Genomic DNA, 18,468 nt, shown 5'->3' with positions numbered 1-18,468 from the left:
TATATTAATATTTACCTAATACAAGTAAATCCACCACAAAATAAAACAAATAAATTGCTAATCATTCTGTTCATTGAAGGACTCTATATTGCAAAAAAAAATGTTGTTCTTATATTACTTTTAAATTGTAATTTTCTATAGTATATTTCTCAATGATTAGATATATAAAAAGTCAACTTACATTCAATATTAAAATAAAAAAAAATTCTGCCTATAGATGTCTAAAGGAACATCTATTTTATGGAGCTTAAAATCCTTACTTTTCCTTTCTGTGCTTAGAACATGGTCTCAGCATCCTTTAACATGAAGTAAGATTCACTAAATCTATCTCTGTTCTCTTCTAAGTAACTGGCAAAAACAAAGGACTATACCATTTTTAAAGATCCTTTTGGATTTTCTTTTTGATCATTTTTATTTGATAATAACACTGATAAAAGCTTCTCTGTCAAAGGTACCTCTCTAAAAATCATGTATTTGTCTACTATTTCTCCCTATAAAGTCTCAAAAAAAAATGGCTTTCCAGTTGTGTTCTAAATAAGGTCAAAGAAATGTTTGATTGTTTTCTCTTTCAGTCTTTCATTTCTGCCCTGAAATAAAGTGCCCCCATTTTTTTCCTCTATCCCCCCCTCAACCCTCTTTGGAATCCCACACTCCTCTCTTCTGAGAAGATGTTCCTGGCCTTGAATGTTGGAATTTGGCCACAGGTTGAAGCCCACACACTGTCACTCATCCCCTTCTAAAGTGAGAAATTCTAAATCAGGGGTTGAATTATGTTTGAAGGGTTGAAGAATAGCACTTAAAGAGAAGAAAACGTGCAGTAACTATGCATTGTAAGTAATAAAAATAAGGAAATTGAAATCCTTTGGCCAATCTGTCTCCTGGTATTATGTAATTTCTGATTCACACAAGCCAACAAAATCTAAATAAGGTCTGCCTAGATGAGAAAAACAGCACAAATTTAGAAGATTCTAAAATACCTTTGCAATTAAGTCAGATACATCTGCTCTTAATTACATACATGCACACATACTCACACATATAAACATATACACAGTGGTAGATTAAAGACAGCTGCAAAATCTTTGCTATTCTTTCCAGCTAGAAATAGAAACTAATCTTCCTTCCCTGACCCTGGGCTATCTTGGTGCCTTGCTTGACCAATAGAATGTGAGGAGCATGATATTCTGGGGACATAAGACTGGCTCAGAAGGCATGCAGCTTCCATCTAGTTCTCTTGGGCCACTCGCTCTTGGGGTACTCTCTCTTAAGCTACTCTTTCTCAGAATCTAACCACCATGTTGTCAGGAAGCCCAACCAGCTCCACAGGGAAACCTATGAGGATAGGAACTGAGGACTTTCAGTTGATTTTCTTGGATAAATTCCCAGTCAAAAACCAGCCTCAACTGCTGGCCACATGATTGAGACATCTTTGACCATGCAGCCAAGTTTAACCTTTAGTTAACCTCACTCTAGCTGTGGTCTGACTAATTATTGGAAGAAACCAAACAATAACTCTCAAACCTGGCCCTCCTAACAAATTATGAGCAAAATAAAATGGGTGTTTTAAGCTTGTAGGTTTCTTGGCAGCTTGTCAGGTAATGATAGAGTTCCAGAACATCCACATTCCAACTATCACCATTCTGATGCCATGCATCATAGAAAGGATGCCAATAATCTAAGCATAAATTTCTTCCCCTCCCACTTGCTAATAATTCAGAATAAGTGGGTAGCAAGCTATAGTTTTCTGTCCCATACAAATGGCACAAAGCCAATATTACAAGAATTATTCCAGCTAAAGAAACAACACCAATGTTTACAATGTTTTGTTTCTAATTGGTGTTCTAAACCCAAATTGCTATGTATGTGCAATTCATATTAAATATAATCACAGATAAGAAAAAGACAATAATTCTATAATCATAATATTTTATAGAAATTTCTCCCCTCAAATATTGTTTCCAATTTATAATCATCTTGCCTCAGATTACCAATCTGTTATAATGCCTTGCACTTAAACAAGGAAATGCATTAAATATTGCCATCTTTTATCATCACATAACTTTGATGAGCCTTTCTTGCCATTTAAAGTACCCAAGTATTGAAAATCAGAACAAACAGAAGGATTATTATAAAAGAAACAACAGTACTCTCCCATTCATCTTTGCAAATAAGAACAGTTCAAAGTAATACAAAGAATAAAACAGTGAATTTAATCAAAATGCACACACCAAAATAAATAAATAAAGAAAAGATGCTGGAGGCTACATGATATCATCACTGTACCCTTCAAAACAGAATCCTATTATTTGGAATTATAACACATTCTTCTTCCACCAAGTCTGCCCTGTGCAAAAGGTATCAACCTTCCAATGCTGAGAATCCTTCAGAGAAAAGCCCCCAAACCTCATACAAAAATCCTCTCAGGTAAGTTCAGGAAAAAGCATGGAGAAGAGAAGCTAAAGCAATCATTTTACCAACTGACCAACTCATCTTCAAGGCTTAGAATTTGTATGTTAAGTTACATAGAACTTGTTCCTAACACTTAAGAATTCTAGAATACATTGGGCCAATTCACCAACTATTTAGAAGGCAGAGACAGCCAGATGTACTTATTTGTATGAGGCAAAGTTATCATAAACTAAACTAAAAGAGCTAGTTCTTCATGATCAACTCAGTTTACTCCATATAATACCACAGAGAAAAATGAACAGCTCTTTCAAAATCTAATGTCTATAAAGAAAGAACGCCTTGAAGGAAAATGGTACCATACTTAAGGTAGTGGTGTCTTTTATTAGTACAGTAAAGTCCTATTTTTATGGAATAGGATGGGTCTGAGGTCATTCCATAAAATTGATTTCCCAGAAAATGGAAATAGGCAATTTACCCTAAGAATTTTATTGAAAAATTATGCTATTCTATTTGAATAATGATGGGAATGTTCTACACGTTTCCTTTATTAATGAATTAAAATACACAAAACACCATAAAATTATATTAGAGGTTCAAAAGTATCACTTAAATCTTCTTTACCAGTCACTTTCATTTTGTAAAATCAGCAGTTCCATTAAAATCGTATTATGTAAAAATGGGTTTTTACTGTAATAATAGTTATTACCTATTTAGCTTCCAAGGATGTTGTGAAAATTAAATAATAAGCCATTGGAAAGCAAATACAAAGTGTCGCTAATACCAGAGGCCAAGAGGGGCGGCCAGATGGAAAAATGAGGGAAAAAAGCACCTGATACATTACAAATCACAGCTCTCATCTATAATTTCATTACCACCATATTTTACACAGTGACCATGTGCACAGATGCCTTCTCATTGAATCTTCTTAACGTAATGATATATTAATTATAGCCCTCATGTTGTAGATGAGGGTCAGAAAGGTTTCCACCAATGTTACACAGTTGGTAAACATGAGAATTCAATGTGAACCCAGGTTTATCCTAGTTTAACAGCTGAATCCTCAGTATCCCCATGTGCCTCATAACTGCATCCCAACTTCTTACATCATCTTTCAAAATGTTTCAAATGCTTCTTCCTCCATGAAATCTTTACTCTTTCACCTGAAACAGTTTGATTCCAAACACGTTCTATGTTTATTATAGCTATGTTGTATGATAAGGCATTGTGAGTTTTACTAACTCAGCTAAATCAACTATTACTAACCAGCTCTTTTAGGTCATGGCTGTACCTTACTGTCTTTGGGACCCAGATCTTAAATACTTGGCACTTCACCTCCAACATTGGAAATATTCAGTAAATATTTATTAAACTGAACAGGAAATCACTGTTAATTTGAGTTATTTTGCTGACAGACGCAAGAAAAGTGTTTTTGATAATGATTCTTTGCATTAGATACCTATTTGACAGTTTCTTTAGATTTTTCAAGTGTGGTAAGATTAAATCCCTTGGGTCTGGGGATGTAGCTCAGTTGGTAGAGTGCTTGCCTTGCATGCAGAAGGTCCTGGGTTCGATCCCCAGCACCAAAAATAAACAAACAAACAAAGATTAAATCCCTTAAACAGAACATTTAACATACAGTGAATAAGATAATAGAGAGATAATAGATAATATTGGGGTTTTTTTGTTTGTTTTCAGTTCTAGTTAAGGGAACAATGTGAATAGCAAACAGAGAAATCGAAATTCAGGATAATATGCAGCCTAATTTAAAATCAGTTCAGGTAAAGGCAGTAACTTTAAAAAAAAGGTACACAATCAAGTATTAGAGCTCTTAGTCAAACTCTCTGATTTCCTTCTCATCTTCTTTCCTTACTGACTGGGTAAAAGGTGAGCGGGTTACTTAACCTCTCTGTGTTCCAAATTCTCTGTCAGCAAAAATGTGGAAAATAGGAACTTCTTGTACTGTGTGAGTATTGAGTGAAAAAAATCAACATAAAACACTGAGCACAGTACCTGATGCACACCAAGCACTCAAATGACTCTTGCTACCATCATAAAAATCACTTAATAATTTCCAGGAATCTGATCAAAGGATGTTATTTTCCACAGATTCCTAAGGTCTAGTAGTAGTTGTATGTCAAACCCCAGATTCATGTTGTGATTGAATGAAGGTTGGTATCCCTGAGCTCATCATGCACATCACCTAAGCCATACTTCCTGAGCATCCATCCTGGATCAGACTTAGGTGAAGAAACTTGATTCAAACAGAGTAGGAATGTAGGAAACAGCACGGCCAAGAAAAGGTGAAGAAGGGTTGAGAGAGAGGCAAGACCACAGGCAGGAAGAGGAGCGAGGCTCCGTCCAGAGGAGGTCAAAGCATCAGGAGGCATTGGCCAAAAGTCAGAAGGGAAAAAAATCACAGCAGCTCCTGCACAAGCCTCAAAACTGAGCAGCAGGCTGGATTCCAGTGCTGCCTGGGAGCAGGTCACTTGCTGGCTTTAGAAAAGAGGTTATGTGGAAAGAGGAGAGTGCAATAGGCAAAGAGCTAGGATCTGACTCTATGTCCTGTGTCTCTGTCTTTCCACTTGAAAACTACAAATAATGAACATACTGTGTGCACTGAAGAGACACTGCCTCTCTTGCTCTCCCCATAGCACTGAAGGGCTAATGAGAAGGTAGCTCACAATTCCAGTGCCCACCGCCCCCTCCCTTTTTCCTTCAGCATAGATTTGTGCTCTTTAAGAGCAGCTTCATGGAGAATTCAGACCCATTTTCTGAGCTCACCATGAACAAAGGGACAGAGGACGATGGGGAACACCAGGGGCTCCCGGAGCCAGGGCCCAGTGGGCACAGGGAGTGCATTGCCAGGCAGGATGGGCGAGATGGCTCATCGCTCAGCACAAAGGCCCCAGAGGACGCTAAAAGCTTGGCAACCTTCAAAAGCTTCTCTTTGCTTCCTGCATGGGGTGGGAGAAACAGCTTGCTTAGTGGGAAAAACCATAGCCCAGGGCGAATCCGCTGGCTAGATTCATCAAAGAGATGGCTGAGACGGAACAGATTTTCCTTTTCCGTATAAGATGACTCACAAGCTTGTTTATTCAAAAAGTTACATCCTCCATTGAAGAGAGGTGGATGATGGGGAAGCCAGACCACAATAACTCGAGTTTGTATTGGGCAGTCCACTCCCTCCTGCTCTGCATCGTGCAGTTACACAGAGGCATCACCAGGGCCCAGAAGGTGATCAGTGTATTTTGTTTTATTCTGCCTTCATTCTGCCATTGTAAATAGAGCAAACAACATAACTACTTCATTTTATTTTACCCTCAGTCCTTTTAGACAGAGAAAATATTGTTTCAGAATAAAGACTTGGAATCTGTTTGGGTTCAATTCCTCACTCTGCTGAATTGCAAGTTGTCTGACCTTGAATAAGAAACTTAACTGTCCTGGACCTCTGTATCTCTATCTGCAGAAATGCAAATTGTGATATTATTTCTCTTACAAGGTCTTCTTGAGGGATAATTTAGTACCCAGAGAACAGTTTTCGGTACACTATTAGTGCTTAGTGTTTGACATTATTATTATTTTACGGATGGCCAAATTTTCTTCCATTACAGATCTTCTTTTAATTCCTATTACCTTAAGAGGTTCAAATTAAACCATATTGAAATTAGGTCTTTTGGAGGAAATATAATTATTCTATAAAAAATATTTACTTCTCAGGCTAGGGAGATTTTCTGTTATTATCCTGAACTTTCTTTTAAGGAAAAAGAATGTTGTAAATAAGGGTGTGTGTTTCTGTTTGTCTTAAGAATTGTTTTTCTCCTGTACCTGGGTATGTGAGAGACAGTTGGAAATGGATGAACACATAAACGTAAGCACAAATGGCCAGATAGATATTTTTCTATTTTATTAATCTATTTTTCCTATAATTGAGAAGTCATGACAATGGAGAGTTTTGGGTGTTGTTCTTTTTTCTTAATCTATTTATTTATTTATTTAGGTACTGGGGATTGAACTCAGTGGCACACGACTACTGACTGAGCCACATTCCCCAGCCCTATTTTGTATTTTATGTTCAGACAGGGTCTCACTGAGTTGTTTAGCACCTCGCTTTTTGCTGAGGCTGGCTTTTAACTCACGATCCTCCTGCCTCAGCCTCCCAGGCTGCTGGAATTATGGGCGTGAGCCACCACACCTGGCAATGGAGAATTTTTTGTTTGTCCTAAGTCCTGTATGTAAAATCCACAAAGGCAAAAATAAGGAGACATGTATAAGTTGTTCTCCTCCATTTTTTGTCTTTCAGACTTAAGAATATTGGAAGGTGTAAATTTGTCTCTGAAACATTAGAAAGTGATCTAGTTAGCAAATGATTCCCTTCTTTTGGCATGATGATTATTTGTTTCACTTTTAATAAACATAGTCCAGACTGTCTGTTCTGGATTTCATTGCATTGTGAGATTCCTATGTTATCTCAAAGAGGGCTATAAAACAAGTGGTTATTCCTTTCTACTGTCTTTACTATGTTGTAAAATGTAAGTAAAATATAATCCTCAATCAGGTTGACTTGGCTCAGTCTGTGCTGTGATTAATCTCATGGGGTGTCTCACTCACTGGGTAAAATCAGGACGTCATCCCCCGGGCCTGGTATGGTATGGTTGTGTCCTCCCCATCCCTCTTCAACGTCTTTCCATGTTTCAGGAACTGACCACTTTAAAATTGATTCAGGTGCAGAGGTGGAAGCTAAAAAAAAAGGGAAAAAAAAAAAAACCACAGGTAAATATGAACATCTGATTTACTATAAAACTTCCAAATTCCATCCTTATTTTAGGAATCTGGGGGTATTTTCATCTCCAAAAGTAACCACTTTGTAATGCTTCATAAGATTCTTTTTTTAATTTGTTCTTTTTAATTATACATGACTGTACAGTATATTTTGACATATTGGTATGAACATGGAGTACATTTTATTTCAGTTAGGACCCCAGTTTTGTGGTTGTACATGATGTGGAGATTCACTGTGATTTATTCACATATGAACATAGGAAAGTTAGATCCAATTCATTCTGATTTCCTATTCCCTTCTCCTTCCCTTCCCTTCATTCTCCTTTGTCTAATCCACTGAACTTCTATCCCCTCTCCCATTGTGTTAACATCCACGTATCAGAGAGAACATTCAAGCTTTATTTTGAGGGCCAATTGGCCAATTAGCATAAGAGATCCATCCATTTTCTACCAAATATCATAATTTTGTTTTTGTGACAGAGTAATATTCCATTGTATACATATCCCACATTATCTTTATCCATTCATCTGTTGAAGGGCACCTAGGTTGGTTCTGTAGCTTAGCTATTGTGAATTGAGCTGCTATAAACATGTCTGTGATATGTCTGTGTCCCTATAGTATGCTGATTTTCAGTCCTTTGGGTCAAATAATAAGTGGGTCAAATGGTGATTTCATTCCAAGTTTTCTGAGGAATCAATCTCAATACTGCTTTCCATAGTTGTTGCACCGATTTGCAGTTCCACCAGCAATGTATGAGTGTACCCTTTTCCCCACATCTTTGCCAATATTTGTTACTTGTAGTCTTGATTATTGCCATTCTGACTGGAGTGAGATGAAATCTCAGTATAGTTTCAATTTGCATTTCTCTATTTGCTAGAGATGTTGAGCATTTTTTCATTTGTTGATTGACTATTTCTTCTTCTGTGAAATATCTATTCAATTCCTTTGCCTATTTATTGATTAGATCTATTTGGGTTTTGCTGTTGTGTTGTTGTGTGTTAAGTTTTTTGAGTTCTCCATCTATCCTGGAGATTAATGCTTTGAGGTGCAGGTGTCAAAGATTTTCTCTCATTCTATAGACTCACTCTTCACATTCTTGGTTTTTTCCTTTGCTGTGACAAAGCTTTTGAGTTTGATTCCATCCCATTTATTGATTGTTGTTTTACTTCTTGCACTTTAAGAGTCATGTTGAGGAATTCAGTTCTTAAATTGACATGATGGATTGTTGAGCCTACTTTTTCTTTAATAGATGTAGGGTTTCTGGTTTAATGCCTAGGTCTTTGATTCACTTTGAATTGAGTTTTGTTCAGGATGAGAGGGGTTAACATTCTGCTACATATAAATTTTCAGTTTTCCCAGAACTATTTGTTAAAGAAGTTATCTTTATTCCAATGTATCTTTATGGCACTGTTGTCTAGTATGAGATAACTCTATTTATGTGAGTTTGTCTCTGTGTCTTCTATTCTATCCCTTGCTCTTCATGCCTGTTTTGGTGCTAAGAGCATCCTGTTTTTGTTACTATAGCTCTGCAGTATAATTTAAGGTCTGCTATTGTAATGCCTCCTGCCTCACTTTTCTCATTAAGGATTGCTTTGGCTATTCTGAGTCACTTATTTTTCCAAATGAATTTCATGACCTTTTTTTCTACTTCTATGAAGAATATCATTGGAATTTTAAAAAGAATTGCATTAAATCTGTATAACACTTTTAGTAGTCTGACTATTTTGGCAATATTAATTCTGCTTATCCAAGAACATGAGAGATCTTTATATCTTCTAAGGTCTTCTTCCATTTTTTTCTTTAGTGTTCTGTAGTTTTCATTGTAAAGGTCTTTCACCTCTTTTGTTAGATTGATTCCCAGTTTTGTTTTTGTTTTTAATGCTTGGAACGAGATAGTGTTTCTAATTTCTCTTTCAGCTGATTCATCATTTAAGATGATAAATTGATTTATGGGTATTAATTTATTTTCCTGCTAATTTGCTGAATTTTTTTATGATTTCTAGAAGCTTTCTGGTGGAGATTGTGGGTCTTCTAAATATAGGATCATGTTATTGGCCAATAGGGATATTTCAAGCTCTTTTCCTATTTGTATCCATTTAATTTATTTCTTTTTCCTAATTGCTCTGGCCAGAGTTTCAAGGATTATGTTAAATAAAAGTGGTGAAAGAGGGCATCTATGTCTTGTTCCAGTTTTTATAGAGAATGCTTTCAGTTTTTCTACATTTAGAACAATGTTGGCCTTGGGTTTAACATATATGCTTTTACAATGTTGAGGTATTTTCCTACTATCCCTAGTGTTTCTAGTGTTTTGAACATGAATGGATGCTGTTTGTCAGATGCTTTCTCTACATCTATTGATATAATCATGTGATTCTTGCCTGTATGTCTATTGATGTGGTGAATTACATTTATTGATTTCTATATGTTGAACCAACCTTGAATTCTTGGAATGAAACCCACTCAATCATGGTGCACTATATTTTTAATGTGTTTTTGTATGTAATTTGACAGTAAAATTTTATTAATAATTTTGCATCTATATTCATCAGGGATATTGATACTTTATAAGAGTCTATTGAAAATATTTTTCACCTAGAAAATAATTTCTCAATTCTTTTATTATCTCCATTTCTGGGAAAAATATATTTCAATCTTATTAAACATTTGAGTTTTGCTTTATTATAAATATCACATATGCTTATCACAGAGTATTTGGAAATTTTCAATAACAAAAAAATATTAATTACCTATAATGTCACCACCTCATAGTGATAACTGCCATCAACCCTTCATTGGTGTTTCCTTCTAGAATTTATCTGCATTTTTATATTGTTGAATGATAGCAAACCATTTTGGCTTAGCCATTTTCCTATGCATTTTCTAATGTCTTTAAAATTCCTTGTGAACATAATTTTAATACTTACATAATATTCTATCATACAAAAATCTATAATTTGTCAGGTATGTGGTACACACCTGTAATCCCAGCACTTTGAGAGATTGAGGCAGAAGGATCATCATTTAAGGCCAGCCTTAGCAACTTAGTAAGACCCTGTCTCAAAATTTAAAAATAAATAAAAGGGGCTGGGGACATAAGTTAGTGGTGGAGCACCCCTGGGTTCAATCCTCAATGCAAAAAAAAATCTATAACTTACGTTCCATAATGTCACTGATGTTTGACATTTAGGATCTTTCCATTTTTCTTTTAATTGTAAGTAATGGGATATGATCTATCTCTCTATGTAAATCTGCTAATAGTCCTGATTATCTTCATAAAAAGACTCCTTAGTACATGACTAAGCCAGGGTGATCTCCTTACAGCTCTTAACACATATCAGTGGCAGGATATCTGGGCACTTCTCAGGGCAGTAATTTACATATAGATCATATGTTCCAGTTGGCTCTCACTGATTCTACCTCTGGTGATGAAATAGCATTTCAACCATTCCACTGGCATCTCTATCAAAGAATCCAAATATGAATGTAATAGAGACTTCCATTATCACACCATATACAACAGCACAATGAACTGTATCCTCTTGTTCTTTTCTGGGATAGGATCACTGGGACAGAGTCAGATGCGCAGAAAGACTATTTCAAAAAGAAAGATGAAAAGCCCTCCTCTTTTGATGGGTGGAGGGAATCCCACCTATTACTAGCTAAATTTGCAAGCACAGATAATGAGCACCTTTCTTAGAACTGCCCTAAAAGTGTAAGGATACAAAAAGGAATAAAATATCTCTGGGCTGCCGAGGAGCTAATACCATCTTGTCATTAAATATTGGGAGAATCAAAACAGCATGTACACAGAGGTGTTCTCTTTAATAGTATCTAACAAAGGAGGGAAGCTAGACTTGGCCAAAAGAAGCTTCCTGAAGGAGCCATAAGTAACTGAGCAGTAATTCTAAGAACTTAGAAGCTATAGGTGGCCAGGCATGGTGGCACACACCTGTAATCCCAGATACTCAGGAGGCTGAGGAAGGAAGTTCAAGGCCAGTCTGTGCCATTTAGCAAGAACTTGTATCAAAATAACATGAAACAAAAGGACTAGGGATGTAGCTCAGGGACAGAACATTTGCCGAGCATATGCAAGGCCCTGTTCAATCCCCAGAACGGCAGGAAAGAAAGAAATAGAAATTCCACAGGTAAAAAGAGGTTGTGGTTGTAGTAAAGGTATGGGAAAGGGTTTGCACCATAGATGGAGGAAGGAACATAAGCAAAGACAAGAAACGAGAGATCAAGTCAGGGAACCACAGAGACCTAATGTTGCTGAATCACAGAACTAGCAGGAGGTAAATGCTGAGGCAGGAGAAAAAATCAGAGGCCAGAATGCAAAGGGTAATGAAGGCAGGGGAACCCAGAATTTCCAGAAGTTGATGAATTCTATCAACTTCTATATGAATTGTCCATATAGAGTCCAGAATACCTCTGAAGTCTCCAGGTTAAAAAAAATATATGACAAGCAAGCAGTGTATGAACCTGAATCTGAAATCTGGGAGACAGCTTTGAGTCAGAGAGAGAGAGAGAGAGAGAGAGAGAGAGAGAGAGAGATTTGGCATCATCTATCCAGAGGTTGTATTTTATCTCCAATGATGATTGTGAAAGCTCCAGAAGGTTGAAAAGTGAAAAGAGAAAATGTCTGATGTCTGAACCTTGGGGAACATTCAGTTACTATTTTTCTGCCAGCACCCAATTTCCCAGTAGCTATGGTCTAATTAGAACACCAGGATAAGTTGAAGGTATGGAGATTGTGGCCAAGCGGAAATCATAGGCAATTTAATTACCACAAAGTACGCCATACACCATGGCATAATGTCTTCGATTAAGCCCCACTCAAAAGAGGTTTTAAAATGTTTTATGAACATATACCCTCTAATGCTTTCCCAAGCCTTCTACCAGTTTTCCCTCCTTCTCAGTGTTATAACTGAATATACAAGTGGGAATCTAATAAGAGAAACTTCTGGGGTGGCCACTAACTCACACCACAATGGCCAGACAGGATGTTTCTGATGCATTTTTAGTGATATTTTAAAGAGGCAATAACTAGGTTCTTTAAAACGTCCATGCCAAACCTCAAATACCCTTTGTTACTTCAACTTTATATCACAGATAATGGTGATATAAAGTAATATCACTTCTGTCATTTTAAATCAAGTTTATAGGAGGGGTGAAACTCTTTTTAATTGAACAAACAAGACCTGCAGGTAGCTATTTTAACTTGGGACTGTTATGTGCAAAGTTGACCATTTTGCATACCATCCTGATTAAAACATGTTTCAGTCCCTTGTTGGGTAATTAGATTTCTAAACAGTTAATACCAGGCTTCTACCCCATATGACTATTATTGATATTGAAAGCTGAAGAGAGAAAAAGAAGCCAACAAGAGCAACAGTCAGAGATACAGTGTTCATCTTTCCTTAGAAGCCTAAGAAATAGCAGTCCAGAAGGCAGAAGTGATCTCATTAACAACAAAGTTCAGATAAAAGAGGGAATTAGAAGTGACCATTGATAATAACAGGGCTTGGGTGATCAAGACAAGAGTGGCCCCTGTGGAGTAGTAGAGGAGGAGACCATATTGCAGTGAACTGTGGAATGCACCAGAGGGGAAGAAGGAATGATGTTGGGTCAGATCTTCCCAGAAGTTCACTGAAGAGAGGGCAACTTTCAGATTTCAGACTCTCAGTCTGCCTTTCCAGTCACTGAAGAATTAGACTTCTTTCCAAACTGAAGTCCACAAAGTTTGTCAGGACCAGCATTTATAAGAAGGTGTCATTCTGTTTCCCTCTAAAAGTTTGTCACTCAAAAGTAGCCAGATTGGAGATGGTCTCAGGCTTGACATGTGAGTCAAATATTGCCTATCATGCCTTCACTTTCTCCACTTTTTGTGGCTTTGCACCAAAGGGATGCTAGCCTTTCGGGAAGTTTGCAGAAGAGATATCAACTAAAGGAGAATTTCTTTTTCACAATGTTTTGGGTGAGGGATGTCTGTTTTTCATTGGGAAGCTTTGAACACAAGGAACTATCAAACAAAAAAGTCAACCAGACAGGACAGAGTCGTTATCTGATAGGTAAAGTTCAGCAGATGCTAGAAAGGATAGGCTGGCTTTAAATAAGAAAGGGACTGCCTGATTCTCAAGAGTCCAGAGGAAAGGATATAAACTTAGGTCTATGGCGAAAGGATTGGCAAACTTAGGAAGAGACTGTCTGATGATGTTCTCATGTGATTGTGGACATTATTTGCCAATTAGCCTCCCCACATGACAATGTGATTGAAGCACAGACTTTTCAAAAATTTCTTCATCTTTTACCAAATGAAGAGGAAATTGCTTCACTCATTCTTTTCTCTCCTGTCTTGTATACAGTACAGTACAGTGGATATTGAGAGAAACCAATAAAGCTAAAATGTTAGAGAAGCACCAAAGATCTGTATTAGGCTCTTCAAACACATGGATTCCACGTTAAGCCAAAATAGCATCCATTCTCACCAAAACCACTAAGCTTTTATATAGAAGCTTACACCACCATCACCTTCTCTGCCTCTCTCTGACATTGCCCATATGTACCCTAGTTTCTGCTGCCCTGAAATTTTCTTGTCCACAATGCCCTCACTATGACAGCACTATTTTGTACACAAAATAGGCCCTCAATTGACTGAGTAAACTGAGAGGCTCTCTCTGCAAAATATGTCTTCCAAATATTTCATCTGTATTACTTATCTGTAATGAATAATTAAATGGGTTGACATAGAGAACTCCATTATTCATTCTATTTTTGTGTGTGTGTGTGTGGCAAAGAATTGTTGATATTGCAATAATTTTATTGTTTTCTATAGGACTCTTCCTTCACTAAATAAAATATACTCCCATATTTAAGTTTTGGCATTAGCACATATAACCTATACCATAGGAACCAGGCAATGTCTTAGACCCATATTATTTGAAATGTCTTCCTGATGAGTGAGAGTATGCTAGTTCTAATTAAACTAGAATTTGGTTGAATTCATAAGTTAATATATGTCCAAAAAAAGTAATTTAAACACATCAGAGGCTGCATGAGATAGCATAAGGAACACCGGACTGAGTGGGACATGTGAGTTCTTTCTAGGCTCAAACACTAAGATACAACTATGGAAACTGTTTAATCTCCAGACTCCCACACCCTTTGTAAAATAAAGCAGATTAGATAGGAATACCTATATGGTCCCTTTTCTTATTACAATCCTACTACTTGGGCTAGGGATATAGCTCCATGGGAGAGAGAGCTTATGTGGTGTGCATGCGACCCAGGTTCAATCTCCAATACCTTAAAAAAAAAAAACTACTCTATGAAGCATTGGCTTCCTATTTACCAGTGTGTTGCCTTTGACAAAATGAAACATCTCCCAGTTAAACTTACCCCTTTTGAAATGCCTCAGATTTACCCATGCTGTCCTTCCACAGAATCCCTAATACAGAAATCTTCATATGTGGTACTACATGACATGCTATCCTGACTATAGCTGGTTGAACTAGAGGAAGGACACCCATAGGCAGTCTGGTAAACACTTCCGCAATATATGGCCTCTTCAAAGTAGGGGCTCAGCAAATCCATTAAAATCTCTTAGGGAATTTGAGTACAGGACTTTCAGAGAGATAAGAGTTATAGGGTATCTTTTCTTTGTTACAGTTATTTTGAGGAAATTAGTCACCTGTTTGATATCCACCCCAAGTGACAATAAAACCCCATGAAGTCAAAGATGATTCCATGTTGTCCATTATTGAATCCCCCATACCTCATACAGAGGCATTCAATAACAGGGCATTTTGAGCCAGCTAAAGGAAAAGAGGGATTAAAAACAGAGGGCATAGAAAATTAAGTACTATAGAAGCTCAAAAAATGTTACAAAAACAATCTCAATTTATACTCTTCATTGCCCAAAAAGCATTGACTAGAAGCCATTAGTTCTTTTAGTTCATAGTTTTAGTCCAATATCTTTGCCTCAATAATTTATTAATTCAAATGAAAGAATTAGATCATTTTCTGATTATTATATATGGCTGTTCTGACATAACACAAAATGACACTGAAAATCAAGGGAAATTCCACCTCTGAAAAGATTTATCCCTCCTGCAAACATAGTGTTAAACTGTCTCAGGGTAAACAAAAACAAACCATGAAATACATAAGCAGTTGTTATGAGATATTCAGATTGTGAGAATTTGGCATTTTTTGAGTTAAAGTTCACAAAATTATCTGACTTTGGGGGAAGGTTTTTTTACCCTTTTTTCCTGAAATTACCAGGAACAATTAAAGTTTAGAGATACTTTGAATTTTTCTTTCCATTTGGAGGGGGCCTAATGGCCCATCTGAAGATCTGGAGTCCTGTGTGCACATATGGTCCATAATTTATGAAATGTGCTTATTTACATGTTTTAATTCTTACTTTCTATTGTTTTGACAAATAAATGCACCCTTATATCTTTCTTTGACATGCAGACACATATTTTAGTTATAGGGTAACACAGTAGAGAATTGTCAGGCATAAACACATTAGGGCTGATACTTTCTTGTTTATAAATACAGCGAGGAGGAGTTTACAACTACTGGAGGACATTCTTCTGTACCGGGCACTTCCATTCAGTGGGTTGATACTCACCTGAAATAGTTGGGGGCACACTTTCCTTCACCAGGAGAATCACTTGAACTTGACCTTCACCTGCAACTGAATATAAAAAGCCACAACATGGATGTCACACAAGGATCATCTTAATATTAAGGAAATTCATTTGTGAGAAAGATGACTTTACATGTGCTTCCCAGACTAACTAAATTTTTAGAATTAAAAAAAAAAACAATGTCCTTGTTAGTTAACCTAACATTTTATTTTGACTGCTTTAATTTGATTTAGCTTAATTACAATGAGTTTCTCCAAGAGAACTAGCAAATAATAGTTGAGGAACAGGGGAGGGACTTTTAGCCATATGTGCTTAGAAAGCCAATGGTGTCCAGTAGGTCAGTCCCCATATCCTATTTTGTCTTCATCATTTTGTAGGCTCACTTTTTAGAATTCATGTGGTTTTTGCCAATATAATTCAGATCACCCATGAAATGTATTTGCTTTACCTTTATCCAAACAAATTGCCCTTTTAATGAAGTCTTTTCCCCCACCCCCTTTTTCCTCCCATCTTCCAAACCAACTGAGCACATTTAAAAGACCTGGGGTTCATTAATTTTAAGTGTTCAATAAATTAGTGGAAATAATCAAAAAGGCCTGATTCTTTCTGATAATGACAATTTGATGTCAGTATAAACCAGTAGATTAAGCTGGGAACATATGCTCCTTTGCCAAGAGAGGCTGCTATAATTAAATAGTGAATGCATCTACAAGGTGCTCTCACGCCTGATTAATTAGTAATCAGGTGCGCGAACTCCATTTTTCTGGTAACACCTTGTCTCTTATTGGTTAATTACCTTTCTGCCTTATCAGATGTCAGGTGAGCTGACACCTCCCACCACTGGAGGGCCCAATGCTGGGCTCTTGGTCAAACCCCTGCTCTCCAGTTTTGTTTCCTTGGGACCCTAAACCCCTTTTCCATCACAGATGGGACAGACTAGAAATCATTCTTTTTAATGACAAAGCATAAGCTTCAGAATATTATAAGGAAAATAATCCTTAAAAAGATTAATGATGAGAGCTCTCCAATTCTTATATTCTTATTTTGATCATTTTCTAATTTAATTTTTTTTCAATTATAAAATGCATGAGTCTTGACTTTCTCTTTGTACTGTCACATCCTGAGACCAAGCACAATGACAACATGCTCTTGATGTGTTCCATTTTTATCACTACTTCCAAGACTTTGCTTACATTGTTCCTTTATCTTCTTGCATATTTTACTCACCTTTGTAACATAAAAAATAATAATAAAGCCACAAGTCAACCATCTCATCTCTTTTTATCTGTAAGTTCTGACATATCCACTTTTGTGTACACTGATCTATATATTTTCTAAAAGTTGAAAAGCCCTTCCAATTCTATACTATGACGTTTATCACAAATTTGTTCTCAACTCAATTCCTAGTTATTGATTAGCAACAGTTCATTTAGTATTGCATCAGCAATTAGCTTTGTCTCCACATTTTGTTTCATTTTGTGGTGCTGGGAAACAAACCCAGGGTCTTATACATGCTTGGCAGGTGCTTCCTCTGAGCTAAACCCACTGGCTCCAAATATTCAAGAGAGGGATTTTTTCTTATGTATGTTATGACCCTAGATAGTTCTGGAAAAGTAGAGACTTCATATTCATGGGCCAATTTAGAAATCTCAGGTTTACAAGGCTCTACTCTGAGTATCCAGTACTCAGAAAAGGAAAAGACAATAATAGACGAGATGGCATCATCGGAAAACATGCAAAGACAGTAACAATGGAATGCCTTTCTTCAAGATGAGGGATTAAATGTTGCCATAGAATCAAACTCTTAAGGAAGGGAAATTAAAAAGAAGTCCAGGAAACATTTGGAAAGAGAAATCAGTTCATTTAAAGATGTTATAAAAAATCACTCTTGTTTAATGGTTTCTAAGCAGCATAGATTTCAGTATCCTCTTCTTTACGACAGAGCCAGAGGTAAGGGATATACTAACAAGTTTTTACAATGATTTATTCAACCTAAAGTAAGTAAAATTATACCTATAGGAGAATAGTTGGGGGGAAAGGAAGATTCACAGCTTTTTTTCCCACCACATAGATGAAAAAAATAAAACAGAGGTAAAAGAACCAATGTATCCAAAATCCCTTGAGTGAGAAGGGATGCGGCAAGCATCCTTGAGCTGCAGGTCTAATTGCACTGACTTCTGGAACTGAGGAAGCACATCCTCCTCACATCTAACATCCATCAGAGGCTGCTCCATTTGTCCTCTGTTCCCTTATGCCTGTACCCAGGTACTGTTCTTGGTAAACAGAGGCTTCCTGGTGCAGTGCGTGACAAATGTGATGCTGTCACTGTGCCCTGTGGATAGCTCCTGCACTGAGTGGCCAGTGATTTTCTTGTCTCTACATATGCACAAATGCCCCCCCACACCTCTAGGAGGAACCCTTCCCCAAACAAACATTGAAAAGCTAAAAGGCATATTAAAAATCTATTAGTCATCCTTTAAAGTTAAGTGTCAGAAGGCCATGAAGCAGTTTCAGTATCAAAAAAGACAGAGACATTATCAAAAGTAGGAAAGCTTGGCAGAGTCTGACTTTTCATACCACTGCTCTCTATGTGCCTCTGGGGCTGGTTCTGAACCTGTGAACACA

General features: G+C 36.9%; 1 protein-coding gene and 1 non-coding gene across 10 annotated transcripts in view; one reads left to right on the top strand and one right to left on the bottom strand.

The window, feature by feature from the left end:
- Pkhd1 (PKHD1 ciliary IPT domain containing fibrocystin/polyductin) overlaps nt 1-18,468 on the bottom strand; it is a 432,625-nt gene that overhangs the window by 195,467 nt on the left and 218,690 nt on the right. For 8 of the 9 annotated variants that reach the window (XR_013425107.1, XM_005318573.4, XM_078019904.1 and 5 more), the window contains 2 exons: nt 15,825-15,890; nt 7,018-7,146 (listed from right to left, as the gene is read on the bottom strand). Coding sequence is in view for 8 of the 9 variants with exons in the window: in XM_005318573.4 (XP_005318630.2) it covers nt 7,018-7,146; nt 15,825-15,890 (195 nt within the window). In the remaining variant the exon portion in view is untranslated. The remainder of the gene's footprint in view (nt 1-7,017; nt 7,147-15,824; nt 15,891-18,468) is intronic. The other variant, XM_078019905.1, reaches the window with a different exon arrangement.
- On the top strand, nt 3,920-3,995 carry Trnaa-ugc (transfer RNA alanine (anticodon UGC)). The gene has a single exon. It is a non-coding gene; the product is annotated as a tRNA-Ala (tRNA).

Source organism: Ictidomys tridecemlineatus, chromosome 8 (assembly GCF_052094955.1).
Source record: "Ictidomys tridecemlineatus isolate mIctTri1 chromosome 8, mIctTri1.hap1, whole genome shotgun sequence".
In the NCBI taxonomy this organism is placed as follows: Eukaryota; Metazoa; Chordata; class Mammalia; order Rodentia; family Sciuridae; genus Ictidomys; species Ictidomys tridecemlineatus.
Note: the sequence above shows the minus strand (reverse complement) of the source record. Positions and strands in the feature narration are given on the sequence as shown.